Raw genomic sequence first — 15,953 nt, 5'->3', positions numbered from 1 at the left:
GCCAAGATCCATCATGTTGCCGCGATACCACCTTGGACGACTGCGGTTTGGTGAATGTTCTTTGGGACTGCTGCGAAAATGCATTCCCATTGAAAGTATGGGAGTCGCCTCGCCGACGTTGTCACTCCGATCCAACCTGCTCCCCTGTAACCTCTCACTTTATCGACCTTGTCTTCGCGCCCTAGCAGACCCAGCGGGCGCCAAAATTTCAAAGGAACAAAGACATGTTTGCTTTTGATGCATTCCACATATTGTGATTCAAGCACCTTACTACTCTTACAAAATCGAAGGAAAAGATATAGATATAAAGCTTCGTTGAACCGACAAAGCAGGGGCAAAGACGGGCCGGCCAATCATCTCGTCAGCGAAAGAAGAACAAAAAAAGGAAGAAAACACCTAACACTTGTCCTTCGATGCATATCCCCCAAGTTGAATCCATCAATCAATCAACCTTGCCTCAGACATGCCGCCGTCAACCCAGGCAAGCCTTTCGGCAATAGCCCTGCCATCCTAACCGGTGACCCATTTTGAAGAGTGAAATTGGAGTCTTCAAATCGCTCGCATCGCCTACCTTCTATTCATCCCCAAAACTGTCCGCATGTTGACTCCTTAAGGTGGGCCTATCCCATTCCCGCGGAGAATCTTGGGTTCGGAGAAGGTACAAAGCTTGTGCACAAAGAGAGCATAAAACTAAGGGACTAGACACAAATCTCGAGAGTTTTGCCTAATTTCCCCACCCTAACACCCTAACCTCTGAAGGGTGCTATTTTGTCGGGTTCCGGAGCGAGAGAATGGCCGACCAGCCCTTGACATCGCGGATGCCTTCCCTAGTGTGTATTGTATGGCGTTCGTCGGCGACGCTGCTGACGGCTCATCTTCTGGTGCATCTCGCTCTCCCTCATGTTGCCATCTTCAGCTGAGGCGCCCCTATTGAAGACCCAGCAACATGCAATTTCTCATCCGCGTCACATGCCCAAGGGAGAGCAGGTCCGAGATAAGCCCACTTGGATCACGTTGCCCTAAGTGACAACGTGTCCAACAAAAATTGTAGAGGGCTTCGGTGTCAATCAGAACCGCAGCTGTTCATATTTCGCGGATAACGCTTGCCAGTCGACGAACGATGCCGTCATGTCATTGAATTGACACGTGCGGATTGCTGAAGCAAGAGAAACGACAATCGGCTCTACTTGACGCCACTAACTGGCAGCAATTCTCAACCTCAATGCCAAGAGCCTTGTTGAGAACTGCTCATGAAACCTTCCTCGAGCGTGCGCTCCTCTAGATTGCGGATGAAATCCTTGTTGTTACCACGACCTCCTTGTTGCGCGCGACTACCTCTTCTGTTGGGACCCATACGACCAGGAGTATTGTCCATGAGAGCACCGCTATCGGAGGGAGGGGGGTAGTATGCTGGGCTGGGCTGCAGGCGGATGGGCTGGCTGGGATCCAGGTGGCTGGCCACCCTCTGAATCGCTGCAGGAATACCGCTCTGGTGATGTTGCTCCATGGTAGACGCACGCTGGCGCGACCTCTGCTGGGCATACATGTTATTCTGAGACTGGTGTGGCTGCTGTTGTCCCTGTTGCGGCGGAACTCCTGCGTAGTTGGCTGGAGGCATCTGTGCCGGTGGCTGAGACTGGGGCATCTGTCCGTAAGCACCCTGCGAGGTCGCGTACGGCGGAGGCGCTGGCGGTGCGTGGCTCCCGCCCGCAGCGTACACAGAATTGTTGGCATACACCGGTGGAGCTGACGTCGGGTGACCAGGCTGGTGCTGGTACTGTGCTGGCGTAGCCATTGATGCGTATGCACCTTGAACTGCAGAATTGGCTTGTGCCTGAGCGGCTTGGGCTCGCTGCTTGCTAAGAGCCTCAGCCTGCTGTTGCTGTTGGGTCCCAGGCGCCGGGGAGCGGTTAAGGGAGCTTGACTTCAGGTTCATGGGCGGAACAAACGGCCCTGTGTACTTCTGCTGAGTGATAAAAGGATGGAGCTTTGCTTGTTGAGGAGACCACCTTTCCAAGGGATTGATGGTCAACAACCCCCTGACAAAGTCAATGAACGCAATCCTGTTGTTCATTTCTGTGGGCAGTGAGATGCAATTAGTAACATGTTCACGGTGGGAGCATAATCGGTTGAAAACTATACCTCTGTCGATCTCGCTCTGCTTCATGTTCTTCCGTGGCATCGGGTATGTTTTGATAATTTCCGGTAGGGTGTTGGCCTGGAAGTATTTTTTGCTGGGCTGTTCTTTTGTGCCGTGTTCTTTTGAGTACTGTTCCATACTCTTCAGCTGGTATGTTCGCCTCCCGAACTCGTCCTGCCGCTTCTCGAAGAACTCCCCGGACTGCTTGCCCATTTCAAGCATCCAGTTGGGCGGGTTGCCCAGCATCTCAACGATCCGAGATACCTGGTTGTATTCGGATGATCCAGGGAAGAGCGGCAGTCCAAGAAACAGCTCCACCACAATACAGCCAAGCGACCACATGTCGATGGCAGATGAGTACGGCAACCCCAAAAGAACCTCGGGAGACCGGTAGAATCTCGACTGAATGTAAGTATAGACTGTTTGCCGTTCATCGCAAGCCGAGCCGAAGTCGATAATCTTGATGATTGGGCTCTCGAGATTCTTCAGCAAGATATTCTCGGGCTTGAGATCACAGTGTATCAGACGCGCCTTGTTAAGAAGTGCAAGGCCGTTGAGTAATTGCTGCGCAAAGACACGGACAAGCGTCGTACTAAGGCCTCTGAACTGGTTTTGCTTGATTAGTTCGTAAAGATTCACACTCAGTAGCTCAAACACTAGGCAAAGATGTTGTCTATGAATAAATGTGTCCTTTAGTCGCAGGAGATGGTGATCGTCGTTCTTGTCGAGCTTGGTATTGAGCTGTGCAACGTTGTGAATTAGCACACGCACGCAATCGTGCTTTTGCAAGGGTTATTCCCGGCGTTGATAGCTTACTAGATCGAGGACTGAGACCTCCATCATAGACTGGTTGAAGTAGGCGGTGCGGTTTTTGATCACTTTTACAGCGACGACCTCTTGTGTCTTCAGGTTCTGACACTTTACCACCTGGCCAAATGTTCCTTGGCCCAACACGTCCAAAATCAGATATCGGTTCCTATAGGTTTGAGGTTTACTTGTCAGCGCTTGTTTGATTCCTGCTTGGTGTCCCAGGGCAACTTACTTGTGTCCAGCTTCCTCGGATCCGAGGATATCATTGACGTAGAGGATATAATCGCTGTCCTCATTGTCATATCCGTCGTTCTTGGTACCCTTGCTAGGCTTGGTAAGAACCCGACGCGGGTTGCGTGAGGACTCATACTTAAAGCTCGGGTTGCAAATTCTGTATGTCGCAGGCAGATGAACAGTCAAAGCTTGCAGAGGCTGTGGGGATGAGTTTGTGAGGGTTAGCTGTGCGATTTTAGTCGTGCGATGACAGATTGAGAATACACGTACGCTTATGAACCCACCCTCGGGGTTGGCTCGCCGGAAAGGCGGTTGCGCGCTGACTTTGGGTCGCAGATCCGACAATGCCCGCAGCTTCTTGAGCTCAGGAACGGGCTGAGGGGCAGAATAGGTCGGCTGGGGCATGATACGTCTCGGCGACTTGGGGTCCGGGGGATAGAGCGACTCGGTCGTCGGGGTGGTGGCAGAGAGGGAGAAGCCATCATAGGCGCCAGTGTGCGGCGAAATTGGCGGCAGCTGCTGCGAGCCCGATTGAGAGTGGCCACCCTGGGACTGGGATGATTGACGACTCGGGTAATATGGGCTCTGGGGAGGGTACGGGCTGTGCAGGGAGTTCCCATAGTCTGAAGCACCACGCGTAGGCGACTGACGCTGCTGCGGGGGCAAGTTGGAGAAGTGGCTACCACCGGCACCCGACGACGACTTTGGCGTGTAAGGGGAGTACGGCGATGTAGGCGACATGACTTCCATGGGCGAATACCTTTGAGCGGCAGCAGACGACTCTTGGGGAGAGTGCAGGTTCGAGGGACGGGCGCCGGCGCTGAGGTGGGCTTGGTGGTGGGGCCGCATTGGATACTTCATGCCAGAGTATTGATCGTGAGCATCCGACATGGGGACGTCGCCGTTGCCGTCTCGTATCTGCGGCGTAGCAATTGGCGAGGTGGCAGTATTGAGACTCGGAATGTGATGATGATGATGTTGTTGTTGTTGTTGTTGGTGCGGGTGCTGTTGCTGTTGCTGCTGGTTGTGGTGATGCTGCTGTTGTTGCTGGTGGTAAATCTGCGACTGTTGCGAGCTCGGGTACTGATCGTACTTGAATGCGATGGGCGGCTGTGGCGTATGGTGCTGCTGCTGCTGCTGTTGTTGATGGTGTGGTTGTTGGTTCAGGTGCTGTTGCTGCTGACCATTGAAGTCCCGCGACAAATGGTTGTGGCCCTGGCCGACGCTGTTGCTGTTGCTGGCGCCGCTGTTGTAACGTCGAGACGCGCCAGCAGCGTCCGAGTATGGTGACTGCCACTGTTCCATGGTGAACAGACCAGACAGACTACCGTCAGCACCAGCAACGCCTTAGGCCAGAAATTGTCCTTTAGGGAAATTCGACGGGTGTTGCGGTGCGGACGCCCGATGCACAAAGCTGCTGCACAAGCGTCGCTGGGACCTACGGAGGGAAAGAAGAGAGAGAAAAAAATCAGAAAGATCAGAAAGTGAAGGTTTCGAAAGCCTGTAACTGGGCTGCGGCAGTCTGAGCAGACACTTGATTGACTGACTGATTGATTGACTGACTGACTGGTTGGTGGACAGTGCGCAATATTGAGAGGTGGGCTGCCTCGACCAAAGTGGGAGCCCAAGCAAGCCAAGCTTGGGATGCTCTGAGGGGATGCAGCCACGCTACGGAGGGACGCCTAAGCCCACCTGCAGGTAATCAATTGATCACAGAAAGCCTGCAGCTATTTTTTACGCCTCCTTGTAGGCAGGGTACTCACTACCTAGGTAGGTTAGGTAGGTACTTTATGTACGATAATGAAAAGTAACAGCAAGATTTCCCGCCATCACAAGCGAATGTAGGTTTTTGAATCATCAAACCCGAACAAAAAGTACCCTCTCGATTTTAGCGTTTTTTTTGTTTTTTTCCTTCCCCCTTGCTGTCGCTATTCGGGCGTCCATCTCTTCTTTGCTATCTCGCTTGAATGTTGCTCATGGCCAAAGATGGCCACAGTGCGTGAACAGTCCCCCTCCAAGCCTTTGGGCATTCGCGGCCTGACAATCAGTCACCCCAGCCCATGAGCACAAATCAAGGCCGAGAATCGCGCCTGAGTCTGAGAACGCATCCATAAAGCTTGACTGTTTTTTTTTTTTTTTTGGTTTTTGTTTTTTTATATTTCCTGAAACGCACCCAAGGCTGAAGGTGTATTTCAAACATTATATTCAGTGTACAACATGTAAGGATTTGGCTTGTTTCTCTCATACACGCTATTGCATTGATTTTACTGTAAATAGGCTGTAGAAGTCGCCAAATGGCTTTCTCTGTCCCAATGACGTACAGAAGGAGGAGCTACGACCAGGTTACCCGAGGGGACAGCACGGCTCGCATCATTCGCCAGGCCGCCCGCCCACTTACAGTAGTTATCCCGAGTAGTGATCCGAGCGTACCTAGTTTGTGGGCAGGCAAGCCCATGATGCCCCAAAGTCCCTAGCCCCTATCCGTATCGCTTGACGACTACCGTGAAAATCACAAGTCCAAGAGCTATAAAGTACTTAAGCTGCGGGCAGATTAATCAAACGCACACCGTACTATGATGTGAGCGCAACCAAAACGCCATTCTAGCAAAACTGCTCTCTAAGTTTGTACTCGCATAAATTCAACCGAGCTGGCTTTTGAATTCGTTAGGTCGAGCTGCGCCTCTTTTTGCTGTAGCAGTCTGTCTACTTCCACCATAGATCATTCCCGGCCAATTAGGCCCAAACGGATTAAACCACAAGGTCCATTCTTCTGGACACCAAAGAAAAGAAAGAGAAAAAAAGAAGAGAATTCAGAGACCGTCCCATCCGTAATAATGCGAAGGAAGAGAAAGAGAAAAAGAAGGAAAGAAAAAGTTATCAATGTTTAGAGCCGGTGGCCAAATATGTGGCAAGACACAAATATTAAGGACATGGTTTGCAGGAGGTAGCGAAAAATCGTAAGTCATAAGAGTCGAGAAGGAGGAAGTCGAAGAACGCAGTCCACTATGCTCGAGGTGGTATCCAGCAAGGAAATCAAATCGAACGAAAACTTTTTCCCTCGTCAAGGGTGACAATGCGTGCAATACTACAAAGGGCCAAAACTCAGGATATTGTAAATGCCTCGCATAACATACCAGCATAGAGGAGAAATCGACGACAACGAGAGGAATAGAACAGAGACATCTGGAGCCCGTTAGGAAACACAGGCCATTGAAACCGGGGAAGAAAAGACCATCCCATCCATTTTGTAAACCACAAGAGCATCGGAAATGTAAAACGAAAAATCAGAAAAGCTTCCAGTCGAGAATAAGAACAAGTGCTCCTAGAACATAAAATATTGCAGTCAAGCGAAGACAAGACGCTTCACTGCGAGCACAGATGTTTTGGGGTTTTTTTTGGCTTCGTTTTATCTCTCCCATGCGAATTATCCACGAGCAAACCTGTGCCGTTCACATGGACCCGTTCGGATTCACATGGCGGATATGGGATACAAGACACTTGGGTTTCGAAGACAACGAGGAGGTGATTAGCCTTGGTAGCCGGAGAAGCCGTTGTTGTTGAAGTTCTGCGGCTGGCCTTGCGGTGACGACCACTGAGCATTCGGTGCCTGCTGTCCGCGACCATAGCCACCTGCGCTAGGCGGGTTGCTGAATGGCATGGGCTGCTGCTGGAAGCCTGCGGGAGACTGCGCCGAGTTGGGGCCAAAGTTGCCCTGGGGGCCGCTGAATTGGCCTGGAAGAACTAAATGTTAGTGTCTTTTTTTTTTTTTTTTTTTTTTTTTTTTTTTTTTTTTTTTGCATCGGGTTTATTTTATGGATTTTCAACCATCAACTTACCGCCGTACTGCGGGAAGTAGGTCGAGGGGGTTCCGGGGAAGCCAGGGCCTCCGGCACTCTGAGGGCTGAAGGCTTGCGAAGGGTCGAAGTTGCCCTGAGGGTTGGTCGAGTTCTTATCTTTACCCCACTATAGGATTGGTCATACAAAGGTTAGTCAAGAACCCATGAAAACAGCTTTATACTCAGGGAAGAATCATGAGGCAAAGACCGTACGCTGCATTTGAGAGGTCTTCCGTTCACGTTGTACCCGTTGAGGCCGCAGATGGCCTGAGCGGCATTCTCGTGGCTATCCATCTTGATGAAAGCGAACCCACGATCCGCTTGGAATCGAGACTCAACAACGTAGCCAAAGTTCTGGAACAAGGGAACCACATCGTTGGCGGTGGTGTACGGAGTGAGGTTGCCGACGTAGCAGGTGGTCTGGTAGGCGGGCGTCTGGTTGACTACCATCTCGTAGCTCTGCATTCCGTGGGTCGGGAAGTGATGGTGACCGAACGGCGTCGTGGGGGTCATTCCCACGGCCGACATGGCCTGCTGCTGAGCGATAGAGGGTTGGCCCTTCTGGTTTGCCCAGTTGCAGCGGATGGCACGGGAACCGAGCCACTCTCCATCCATGGAGCTCAATGCCTTCTCGGCATCGGAGCGGTCGCGGAATGCAACAAAGCCATAACCACGGGATCGGCCGGTTTTCATGTCCCACATCACACGCGCCTCGGATACAGAGCCAAAGACGGAGAAAGCCTGCGTAAGAACCTCATCATTGACCTCGTTGGAGAGATCACCCACGAAGATGTGGAAATGGTTGGACGTGTCCTCCTTGGTTGCGCTGGTTGCAGCCTGGTAGGCCCAGTTGACTCGGATTTCCTAACACGCCAGTGTTAGCGGTAAATTGTCAGACATGCAAGGTAGTCTTGTTTTGCTTTAGCCAGGTGCTTAGGGGGCTACCTAGCTAAGGCTCCTAGCTTCTGTGGCACGGCACCCAGGTACAACAGCTTTGAAGAAGAAAAATATTTACTTACCGACTGGTGAACCCTCCTGCCGTTCAAGGTCTGCATGGCACGGTCAGCCGCGCCGGGATCGTCATACTCGACGAAACCGTAGTTGTAGCCCTTGGCCTGTTGATAATAGGAGGATTGAGTCAGCCACGTGTCTGCATAAAGGAATACTACCTCGTACAAGCACAGATAAGTCGCTAAGCTGGCAAACTTACGTTCTTGTCCGGGATGATCTTGACGTTCTGCACATGGCCGGTCGTCTCAAAGATTTGGCGCAGCACGTCCTCGGTGACCCGAGCGTCCAGACCACCGACGTAAAGCGCGCGCTTGTTAGGTTCGGGCGCAGTGCGTCGGGTGAATGTTCCACCTGGAGACATCAAAGCACTCTGATCCCCACCTCCCATGGGCGATGTAATGGCGGTCGGGATCGGGTTGGTGTTCTGGGGAATGTGCAGAGGCGGAGGGGCCATGGGACCGGATTGACCGTTCTGCGGGTTATCGAAGCCCGGCGCGCCAGCATTGGCCTGGGGCGGGGGAGGCAGCTGAGTGCCCGGGGCAGGAGCTCCGTTGTCAGCCATCGCGAGGTTGTGGTGGGAGGGGTCGATTGACGATTTTCGATCCGAATGATTGAAGTGATCAGTCAGAGGACCACAGGAGGCTGATATCGACGACGGGAGGGGAAGGGACGAAGGGCGGACGCTAAAGTTGTGGAGGAAGGAGCTTTGGCCGTGACAGAAATCGAGCTAAGGAAAAAAAAAAGTTGATTGGCTTTTGCAACACGCAAGTGAAGAACAAAAAGAACAAGGACAAAAGAAAATCGATGCCGACACGCTTTCCGGGGTGCAAAAGGAGGGGAAACTCTGGCGCGCCAGTAAACGTGTTCGGCGAGGATTCGCACAAATGAAGTATGGTATGTATCTCGCACGGGAGTGGCGTCAAAGTGGTTCCGCGACCGTTGTTGGCGATAAAAGTCGTCAGGCACCAAACAGATTTCGTAAGGCGACAAGGCTCAAACTTGTTCAAAATCTCCACGGTGGTGGGTGGCTTGTGCGCAAAGGGGCGGACTACCTAGGTAGGCGAAAGCGGAGTGCGGATAAACAGGGACAAGGCCTGCGAGGAGTAAACGCATTAGAGAAAAATGCCATGTGGAGCAGTTCTGATATCTTGTAAAAACCCCGGATCCTATTTGGGTGGATAGGTAGGTAGCATGGAAGGTAGGCATACCAATATTACCGTAGCTCTTTCAACTGGCGCTGGCGCGAACAGAAGAAATCCCCCGATGTCAGATTCGGAGCTAGAAAAATAAATAAATAAAATAAAAATAAAAACAAGACTAGACGATTTTTTTTATGAGACGGATTGGGCAGGACGCCTACGATAGATAGTAGAATCAATCAATCAATCAATGTAAGGATGGATAGAGGGCAAGGCGACAAAAGATAGGGGAGGAGTAGCTGTCCAGATTTGGTCGGTAAATAAATCCACTGAGCCAATGGACAACAAGAAACGCAACAGAGCTGCGGACAAGGAAGATTTGGAGAGAAAAGTACTACGGAGAGAAATGGAGGAAAGATGACGTTAAAGGAAAAGGAATTATCCTCCCAAGGCGTCTCAACAGCGACCGATCCGATCCGTGACTTGATTTCTCAAAATTGTGAGACAGCAGAGAGAAGAGAAGGGAAAAGGGAAAGGGGAGGAGAACGAAAAGGCGGGAACCGAAGAATTTGGACAAGGTAGGATAGATGTAAAGGGCTGCGGTAGAGGGGTGGGATGATGGTACACGCTGTAATGCAACAAGGCAATGAAAGACATGGCACGATTGGCTACCTGAATACGTTCGGTTCTCAACTACCTCGTACGCAATCAATTAAGCTTGAGAGCCTCCCTTTCTCCACTCCTTGGCCCTCACTGAGATGTTCTTTTCCATGTATATGTATGTATGTATGTACACGGCACGATGCTGGCCACCCACTTGTGGCGATCATCTCCGATAATGGGAGCGTGGGGGGAGTATCTTTGGAGAACAGCGTGTGAGCCGCCTGGCATGGTCTTTGTACGCAGGCTCGGGGCGAAGTACAAGGGGGTCTGCCTGTTTGCAGCAGGATACAACGTACCGACAAACAGCTACAAACATGAAAGTTATCGGCGTATCCATCAAGTGGGGGGGGGGGGGGCAGAATAACACGAACATCGAGGAAATTTACAACAAATGACCACCCCTAAATGTAATAACAACATGTTGTGAACATTAATGCAGTTTGTGAGGGTGTTCCTTGAAGACGAAGTCTAGCTTCCTAATCTATGACACATGGACGTTATACGGAAAGAAAAGGCACGCTCGGAAAAGATGAAGACTTGAAGCAAAACACTTTTTTGTTGAAATCGCTTTCTTAATTTAGTTAGTGCCAATGCAATTGCTTTGTTGAAGTGAAGTGTCAAACAATGGTAAGGTATTTTACTGCAGTTTGAAATTTCAGCAGGCGTTGAATGTCAAACAAGGTACCTACAAACATTACCTAAATAGGTACATACCTCGGTACGTATCTTGTCCAAGGCCCAAAAAAAGTACATTCTCACCTTTTGTTTATTGGCAAATTGATTCATTTGAAAGATTCAAAGGAGTAAGAGAGAGTTAAAAAAAAAAAAAAAAAAAAAAAAAAAAAAAAAAAAAAGAAGAGGAAGAAGAAAAAAAAACCGTCAAGCATAATGGAACCTGAGATGATGGCACCACATTGGATGAATGATACTGTCAAGACGGTGATAGATAAAGGTGGGGCATCAATCACCTTTTGATACTTTCGAGTTGGGATTATCCGGGGTCAAAGAGCTCTCCAGTAAGCGCGGCGCCTGACCAATCAAACAGCTCCATACATCCATACAGTACATCACAGTGCATTGTGCTAGCGTGGTTTTGTTTTGCCCAGCAACGCAAAGGCAGACAGAGAGAGGAGCTCAGTCGATTGAGCTACTGTTGCAGATGGAATCCAATATCAGCCACTCATAACATGACCAGGCAAATTTCACCGTCACAAACCGGAAAAAGGCAGAAATTGGTCCACCTAATAAAGTAGGAAGAATCGCAGTGCATCAGTCACCTTCTCGACGTGGCCAACCAGAGGTTGTCGCAGGCTTAATTGCCGCCTGGTGGAGCTCTGCCGAGTGACGATTTTACGAATGCCCTCATTTTGAGGTTTCGGATACGACAATACGCCGCATTCCTTGTCAATGGCCATCCGTAAATAGACGATCTCAATTTTTTTTCTTGTTTTATTATTTTTTACAAACCAGTCATGTCGACCCAAAAACCACCTCAGCGCTTAGATGCGCTGGAGAGTATGGTCAATGATGTGGTAGGCAGGACTCAGGGCATTTACCTCACATAACCAGCTAGCTGTTCACTATACTGACATGATGCTGCATCTACGCCCCCAATAGGTCGTTCAGACTGCCAAGGCCATCAGGTCAAGTAGGGCTGATGGACCGCGAGCCGTGCCGGCAGTCTCGCATGGCCAGCGGATCCAGGATCTGCACAGCAACTTCAACTCGGTCCTTGACGACATGGAAAGCGAGCTCATGAGGGTAAAAGCAATCCTCCAGCGTGACTTGGATCTCATGCGGGCGAAACGCCGCCAAGCCGTGATCCCGGAGCCGGTCATGCTGTCCCAGCCGGTGCCAGCCACCGCTCCAGAGGCCCCTGTCTCATCGGGTCCTCCACAACCTGGCGGCGTACCGTCGGCAGCATCGGCGCCGCCCCAACCCCGACTTCAACTCAAGCAGCCGCCATCTGCCGCATCCGCTGCTCCTAACGCTGCCGCCCGGCCGCCTGTTGCAAAAATGAACGCCGGTGGTGCCCCGTTCCCTAATATGGGTATTGGGCACATGCCACAAGCCGGCCCAGTCAAGATGAAGACCGAGTCGCCGCCCAAGCCGTCGCCAGCCGCTTTGAATGTTCATGGGAAACCACCTGTTCAGAAAGCAGCCTCGCCGATGGTCAAGACAGCCTCGGCTCCCGGTGCCAACATTTCTACCATCAAGAAGGAATCACCAGGCATCAAACACGCAAGCATTGCGACAGCAAAGACAGGCTCGCCAGCCCTCAAGACCTCGTCGCCTGTGCCTTCAATCAAGAAAACCTCTCCTGTTTTCGCCCCAGTGAAGCCGGCACCAAAGGCAACACCTCCACCTGCGGCTGCCACTGTGCCACCGCCGCAGGCAGCAAAGAAGGCGGTTCCTCCGCAGGCCGCACCCCCTCCACCCAAACCACAGCCCACTTCGACCCAGCCTGCTGACCCCCTGGACGGCATCATAGACCTGACCAACCCTGCCACCTTGCAGAACGGGGCTGGGGGCATTGGTGCCGCGGCGCCACCTCCTCCATCCGGCGCAGCTCCCCAGCTGAACTTTACAAATATGCAGTTCTCACTTGCTCCTCCCCTCAGCGCTACAGAACCCTCAAACCCTTCAGGAGGTGACAATGACTTTGATCTCGACAGCTTCATCACCGATGCCACCAACAACCTCCTGACGGACCAGTTCGCAGGCGGCAACGGAGCAGGCTCTGCCGCTGGACAGCCATCAACCACCGGCACAGCCGGCGATCCTATGGATACCTCGGGCGGAGGTGGCGACGCGTCAACCAAGGTTGACGTCAACGCCATGGACAAGGAGATTGCTGATCTGCTTCGGCTCGACGGCCCCACGGACCTGTCTTCTGCCGACGCCGCCGGTGGTTCGAGCTTTGATGACATGTGGATTGAGGCGGGAAATACCAACATGGGCGAATTTGACAGTTCTTACTTTGAGATGTGAACCAGGATTATTCGGTGAGGAGATTGGAAGTACCCCTAGCTGCTCCCTCAAGCGCCATTTTCTGAACAGGTTGGATAAAGATGGGCTATATCCAACGCTTGGTATAAGTGAAATATACTAGGTATGTTGAGGGCATATGCAACAAAAATCCGTGTATATATGTATGTATACCTGCATATTAAGAAGCGAAAAGGACGTCCGCCGACAGTCAGGGGGTATTATGGACTACAGAACACAAACCAATCCTAATCTAAAGAAAGAAAAAGAAAGAAAAAAGGATATATACCCAAGGGAAGAATTATTCAACAAACGAAGACCATGCGTCAGAATAAATTAGCCGCGGCAGGCTAACCTACGGTCCTTGTGTGGTGTCCCACATCTTGCCCAGCTTATTCTTGACGTCGCTGTTCCTCCAGTCGCTCCAGTCCCTGTTGAGGACGCCAAACGACTCGTCAAAGTCGGCCTGGTTGTTGCGGGCGTAGTAGCTACCCTGCAGGGCCCAGATGGCCCAGTCGCCGTCGTTACCGACCACGTAGTCGCGCAGGCAGCCGAGGTAAAAGTCGTCGGGCGAGTTCTGGTCGAAGCCGAACTCGGACAGGATGAGCGGGCCGGTGTAGGGCTTACCCTGTTCGAGAAGGAAGCCGTCAAAGGCTCCGTACAGCTGCCTCATGTACCAGCACGTCTTGATGATGGGGTGGAAGTTGACCGTGAAGGAATAGGCGTGCCACTCCCAGACATGCTTTTCTTTCCTGTTTTTGGGGGTATACCTGGTCAGTATCTTTACGGAAAAAAGAATGTAGTAATTTGGAAGGTTCTAGCTTGAGTGTTTTATTGACCGGGGTCCATTTGGGGGGAGGGGGAATAAAAAGGTGAGACATAACAAAAGGAGTAACAAAAAGACCGACTTGAAGAACAAGAACAAAAAAAAGAAGAAAAAAAAAAAGCCACTGTGTTACATACCAGTCCGAGACATCAAGCGGACGAGACCGAACGTGCGACAAATCAGTCGACGACAGTGTCCCTCCGATGAGGATGAGCACGTCGGGATGCGTGCTGTGAATGATGCGAGCGGCGGCCGAGACCTGGTCGTACCAGTCCTGGCGGCCGTTGAAGGTGCCCTGGGTGAGGAACTCGCGGATCTCGTTGCGTACGCCCATGCCGACGACGCCCTTGTGGCCCTGCGCCCACGATGCCATGGCCTGCAGGCCGGCGAGCCATTCGTCCGTCTTGAAGAACCTCGAGTTGTTGTCGTTGTAGCCAGGGGCCGAAGCCCACCACCCGTTGCCGTCGTCGAGGTTGCAGCACCACGAGGCCCTGCTGACGTGGTTATCCATGATGGTCATGACGCCCTTGCTCCAGAGCGCATCAACCACCTTGGCGTGCGCGTCTATGATGGATGCAGATTCGAGCCAGGGGTTCTTGCTAACAGCCGTGTTGTACATGTCGCTCATGCTCTCCGCCGAAACATTCGCCGCAGGGCCCGCGGCGCGGAAGGAGTCGCTGACCTTGAGGCCCGGACTGAGGGCCATGTCGATCGAGTAGGTCAGGCGCACGCAGTTAAAGCCCGCGTTGGCGATCCATCCGGCCAGGAAGTCGACCGGCTGCTTGTGGAGGCCCTCGGGAATGTTGACCTCCATGTGCCCACCCCAGTTGATGCACTTGAGCTTGACACGTTTATTTTCGGCATTGACAATCCATCGGCTCGATGCCTTCAGGGGAAGCGGCGGCGCATCAAGAGCGGTAGCTACCGTCGCCAGGCCGAAGAGGAGCGCGGCGCATACGCGCGTTAACGGCGCCATGTTTCGAGATGTATTGTGATCAACGATGCCAAAACCAACCAACCCTTGTTCAGAATGGTATATATGCTTATGCTTATATACTATCAGATCAGGGAGTAGTGATGCGGAATACTGTCTGTCATAGAAGAACCGCGTACTGGCTGATGAGTAGGTTCAGGTAAAACAAGTCACTACAAGAGCCCAAATGGCCAAGCGCGCAACAAAGTAAGGACCAAGTGATGCCGTTCGAGCTAAGGATATATATCCCGTTCCGTTTCGGGAAGCCAGGGGTTGCGAGGGAGGATTTAAATATAAACCAGCACAACGAACATCCGGACTGCTTGGTCAGGAGGGGGGTTCGCACACACCAGGTGTGGTGGGTGACAGCCTGACAGGAGTCAAAAGGAACTCGAGGTCGGGTATATGGTGACGGGAAACTGTACAGGTACGAGACATTCCATGGACGTCATGCGAAGGGCGCAGCTGGGGATGGGAACCCAAAAAGAGATTTATACAGTCCGGTTGAAAACATGGCATCTCTCTCTCTCTCTCTCTCTCTCTCTCTCTACTCTGTTACGCCATGGCACGGCCCTCCTACCCAATGGGTACAGAAAGGACGGCTAGCGGACTTGCAATGTCAATATCCATCAAACGTGTTTATAGCTACAGTACTTGAAAGGGTTAGGTTCCCGGGGGATATGAAAGGGTGACGCCTAGACAGAATTGACAGGCAATCCCAGGAACAGGAACGGCCACGAGGGGCTGTGTTCGGTTCCTGGTGGCCTCCATCATATCAGCCATCGTTCGGCGGCTAGTCTAGTGACTTGGACACGCACGAACCCGCCCATCAAAAAATAAGAATAAAAAAAAAAAAAGATAAAAGGATGCGCAGTGGCAATGAAATCCTTGTCAGGGGTATGTGCTTTGTACGGTAGTGTACCGGTAACTAACTCCTCACCTTAAGTAGGTTAAGGTAGCTTGGGCTCCTAGGTACCTCCAGATGGGGGCTGAAGGAAGCGGGTGGTGTGCTGCGAACGAACCAAGAAGCCAAGCAACAAAGTCCCGGACGAAAAAGCAGACGACCCCTGCCATGAGAGACGTTCAGCAACCCGTGCTCGAGCGGAATGATTGGCAGCTCCATAGCGCCAACAATCAAAGGGGGCAAATGACAGGCGGACCTTGGACGGTACAGCAGAGCATCGAATAAATGTCCCCAAAAGATGCGGGGGTGCTTATTTGTAGGGTACTATGTACAGTACTGTACAGTATCTTTAGGCTTGTTTCGGGCCGATCCCCTCCCTGATCCCTGTTTTATCCATCGTGCAGTAAGTACCGTAAAAGGTAAGGTAGG

General features: G+C 51.8%; 5 protein-coding genes across 5 annotated transcripts; 1 reads left to right on the top strand and 4 right to left on the bottom strand.

Moving 5' to 3' along the window:
• Window positions 1-144: 144 nt before the first annotated feature.
• PgNI_09829 (uncharacterized protein) lies at window positions 145-4,489 on the bottom strand (the record flags this gene model as incomplete). The annotated part of the gene is made up of 5 exons (XM_031129811.1): window positions 145-2,076; window positions 2,143-2,881; window positions 2,957-3,116; window positions 3,183-3,382; window positions 3,455-4,489. The coding sequence occupies 5 exons, from the start codon at window positions 4,487-4,489 to the stop codon at window positions 1,220-1,222; spliced, it is 2,991 nt and encodes a 996-aa protein (XP_030977802.1). The 3' UTR covers window positions 145-1,219.
• Window positions 4,490-5,179: 690 nt separating this feature from the next.
• PgNI_09828 (uncharacterized protein) lies at window positions 5,180-9,772 on the bottom strand. Its single transcript, XM_031129810.1, has 6 exons — window positions 9,240-9,772; window positions 8,231-9,125; window positions 8,040-8,135; window positions 7,234-7,884; window positions 7,021-7,147; window positions 5,180-6,916 (listed from the first exon to the last, which is right to left on the bottom strand). The coding sequence occupies exons 2-6, from the start codon at window positions 8,591-8,593 to the stop codon at window positions 6,711-6,713; spliced, it is 1,443 nt and encodes a 480-aa protein (XP_030977801.1). The 5' UTR covers window positions 8,594-9,125; window positions 9,240-9,772; the 3' UTR covers window positions 5,180-6,710.
• A 1,256-nt stretch (window positions 9,773-11,028) lies between these two features.
• PgNI_09827 (uncharacterized protein) lies at window positions 11,029-12,824 on the top strand (the record flags this gene model as incomplete). The annotated part of the gene is made up of 2 exons (XM_031129809.1): window positions 11,029-11,365; window positions 11,451-12,824. The coding sequence occupies exons 1-2, from the start codon at window positions 11,306-11,308 to the stop codon at window positions 12,822-12,824; spliced, it is 1,434 nt and encodes a 477-aa protein (XP_030978126.1). The 5' UTR covers window positions 11,029-11,305.
• Window positions 12,825-12,949: 125 nt separating this feature from the next.
• PgNI_09826 (uncharacterized protein) lies at window positions 12,950-15,114 on the bottom strand. The gene is made up of 2 exons (XM_031129808.1): window positions 13,785-15,114; window positions 12,950-13,573 (listed from the first exon to the last, which is right to left on the bottom strand). The coding sequence occupies exons 1-2, from the start codon at window positions 14,621-14,623 to the stop codon at window positions 13,177-13,179; spliced, it is 1,236 nt and encodes a 411-aa protein (XP_030978124.1). The 5' UTR covers window positions 14,624-15,114; the 3' UTR covers window positions 12,950-13,176.
• A 434-nt stretch (window positions 15,115-15,548) lies between these two features.
• On the bottom strand, window positions 15,549-15,743 carry PgNI_09825 (uncharacterized protein; the record flags this gene model as incomplete). The annotated part of the gene is made up of 1 exon (XM_031129807.1): window positions 15,549-15,743. The coding sequence occupies one exon, from the start codon at window positions 15,741-15,743 to the stop codon at window positions 15,549-15,551; it is 195 nt and encodes a 64-aa protein (XP_030977805.1).
• Between the last annotated feature and the right edge of the window lie 210 nt (window positions 15,744-15,953).

This window comes from Pyricularia grisea, assembly GCF_004355905.1.
Source record: "Pyricularia grisea strain NI907 chromosome Unknown Pyricularia_grisea_NI907_Scaffold_7, whole genome shotgun sequence".
NCBI lineage: Eukaryota > Fungi > Ascomycota > Sordariomycetes > Magnaporthales > Pyriculariaceae > Pyricularia > Pyricularia grisea.
Note: the sequence above shows the minus strand (reverse complement) of the source record. Positions and strands in the feature narration are given on the sequence as shown.

Bases quoted from the DNA above. Each gene is read 5' to 3' on its own strand.
- PgNI_09828 (XM_031129810.1), bottom strand. From the start codon at position 8,593: ATGGCTGACAACGGAGCTCCTGCCCCGGGCACTCAGCTGCCTCCCCCG. The intron at 8,136-8,230 runs GTAAGTTTGCCA...TATTATCAACAG, and splicing joins AGATCATCCCGGACAAGAAC to GCCAAGGGCTACAACTACGG. The intron at 7,885-8,039 runs GTAAGTAAATAT...CTGGCGTGTTAG, and splicing joins GCAGGAGGGTTCACCAGTCG to GAAATCCGAGTCAACTGGGC.
- PgNI_09826 (XM_031129808.1), bottom strand. From the start codon at position 14,623: ATGGCGCCGTTAACGCGCGTATGCGCCGCGCTCCTCTTCGGCCTGGCG. The intron at 13,574-13,784 runs GTATGTAACACA...CCCCAAAAACAG, and splicing joins CCGCTTGATGTCTCGGACTG to GAAAGAAAAGCATGTCTGGG.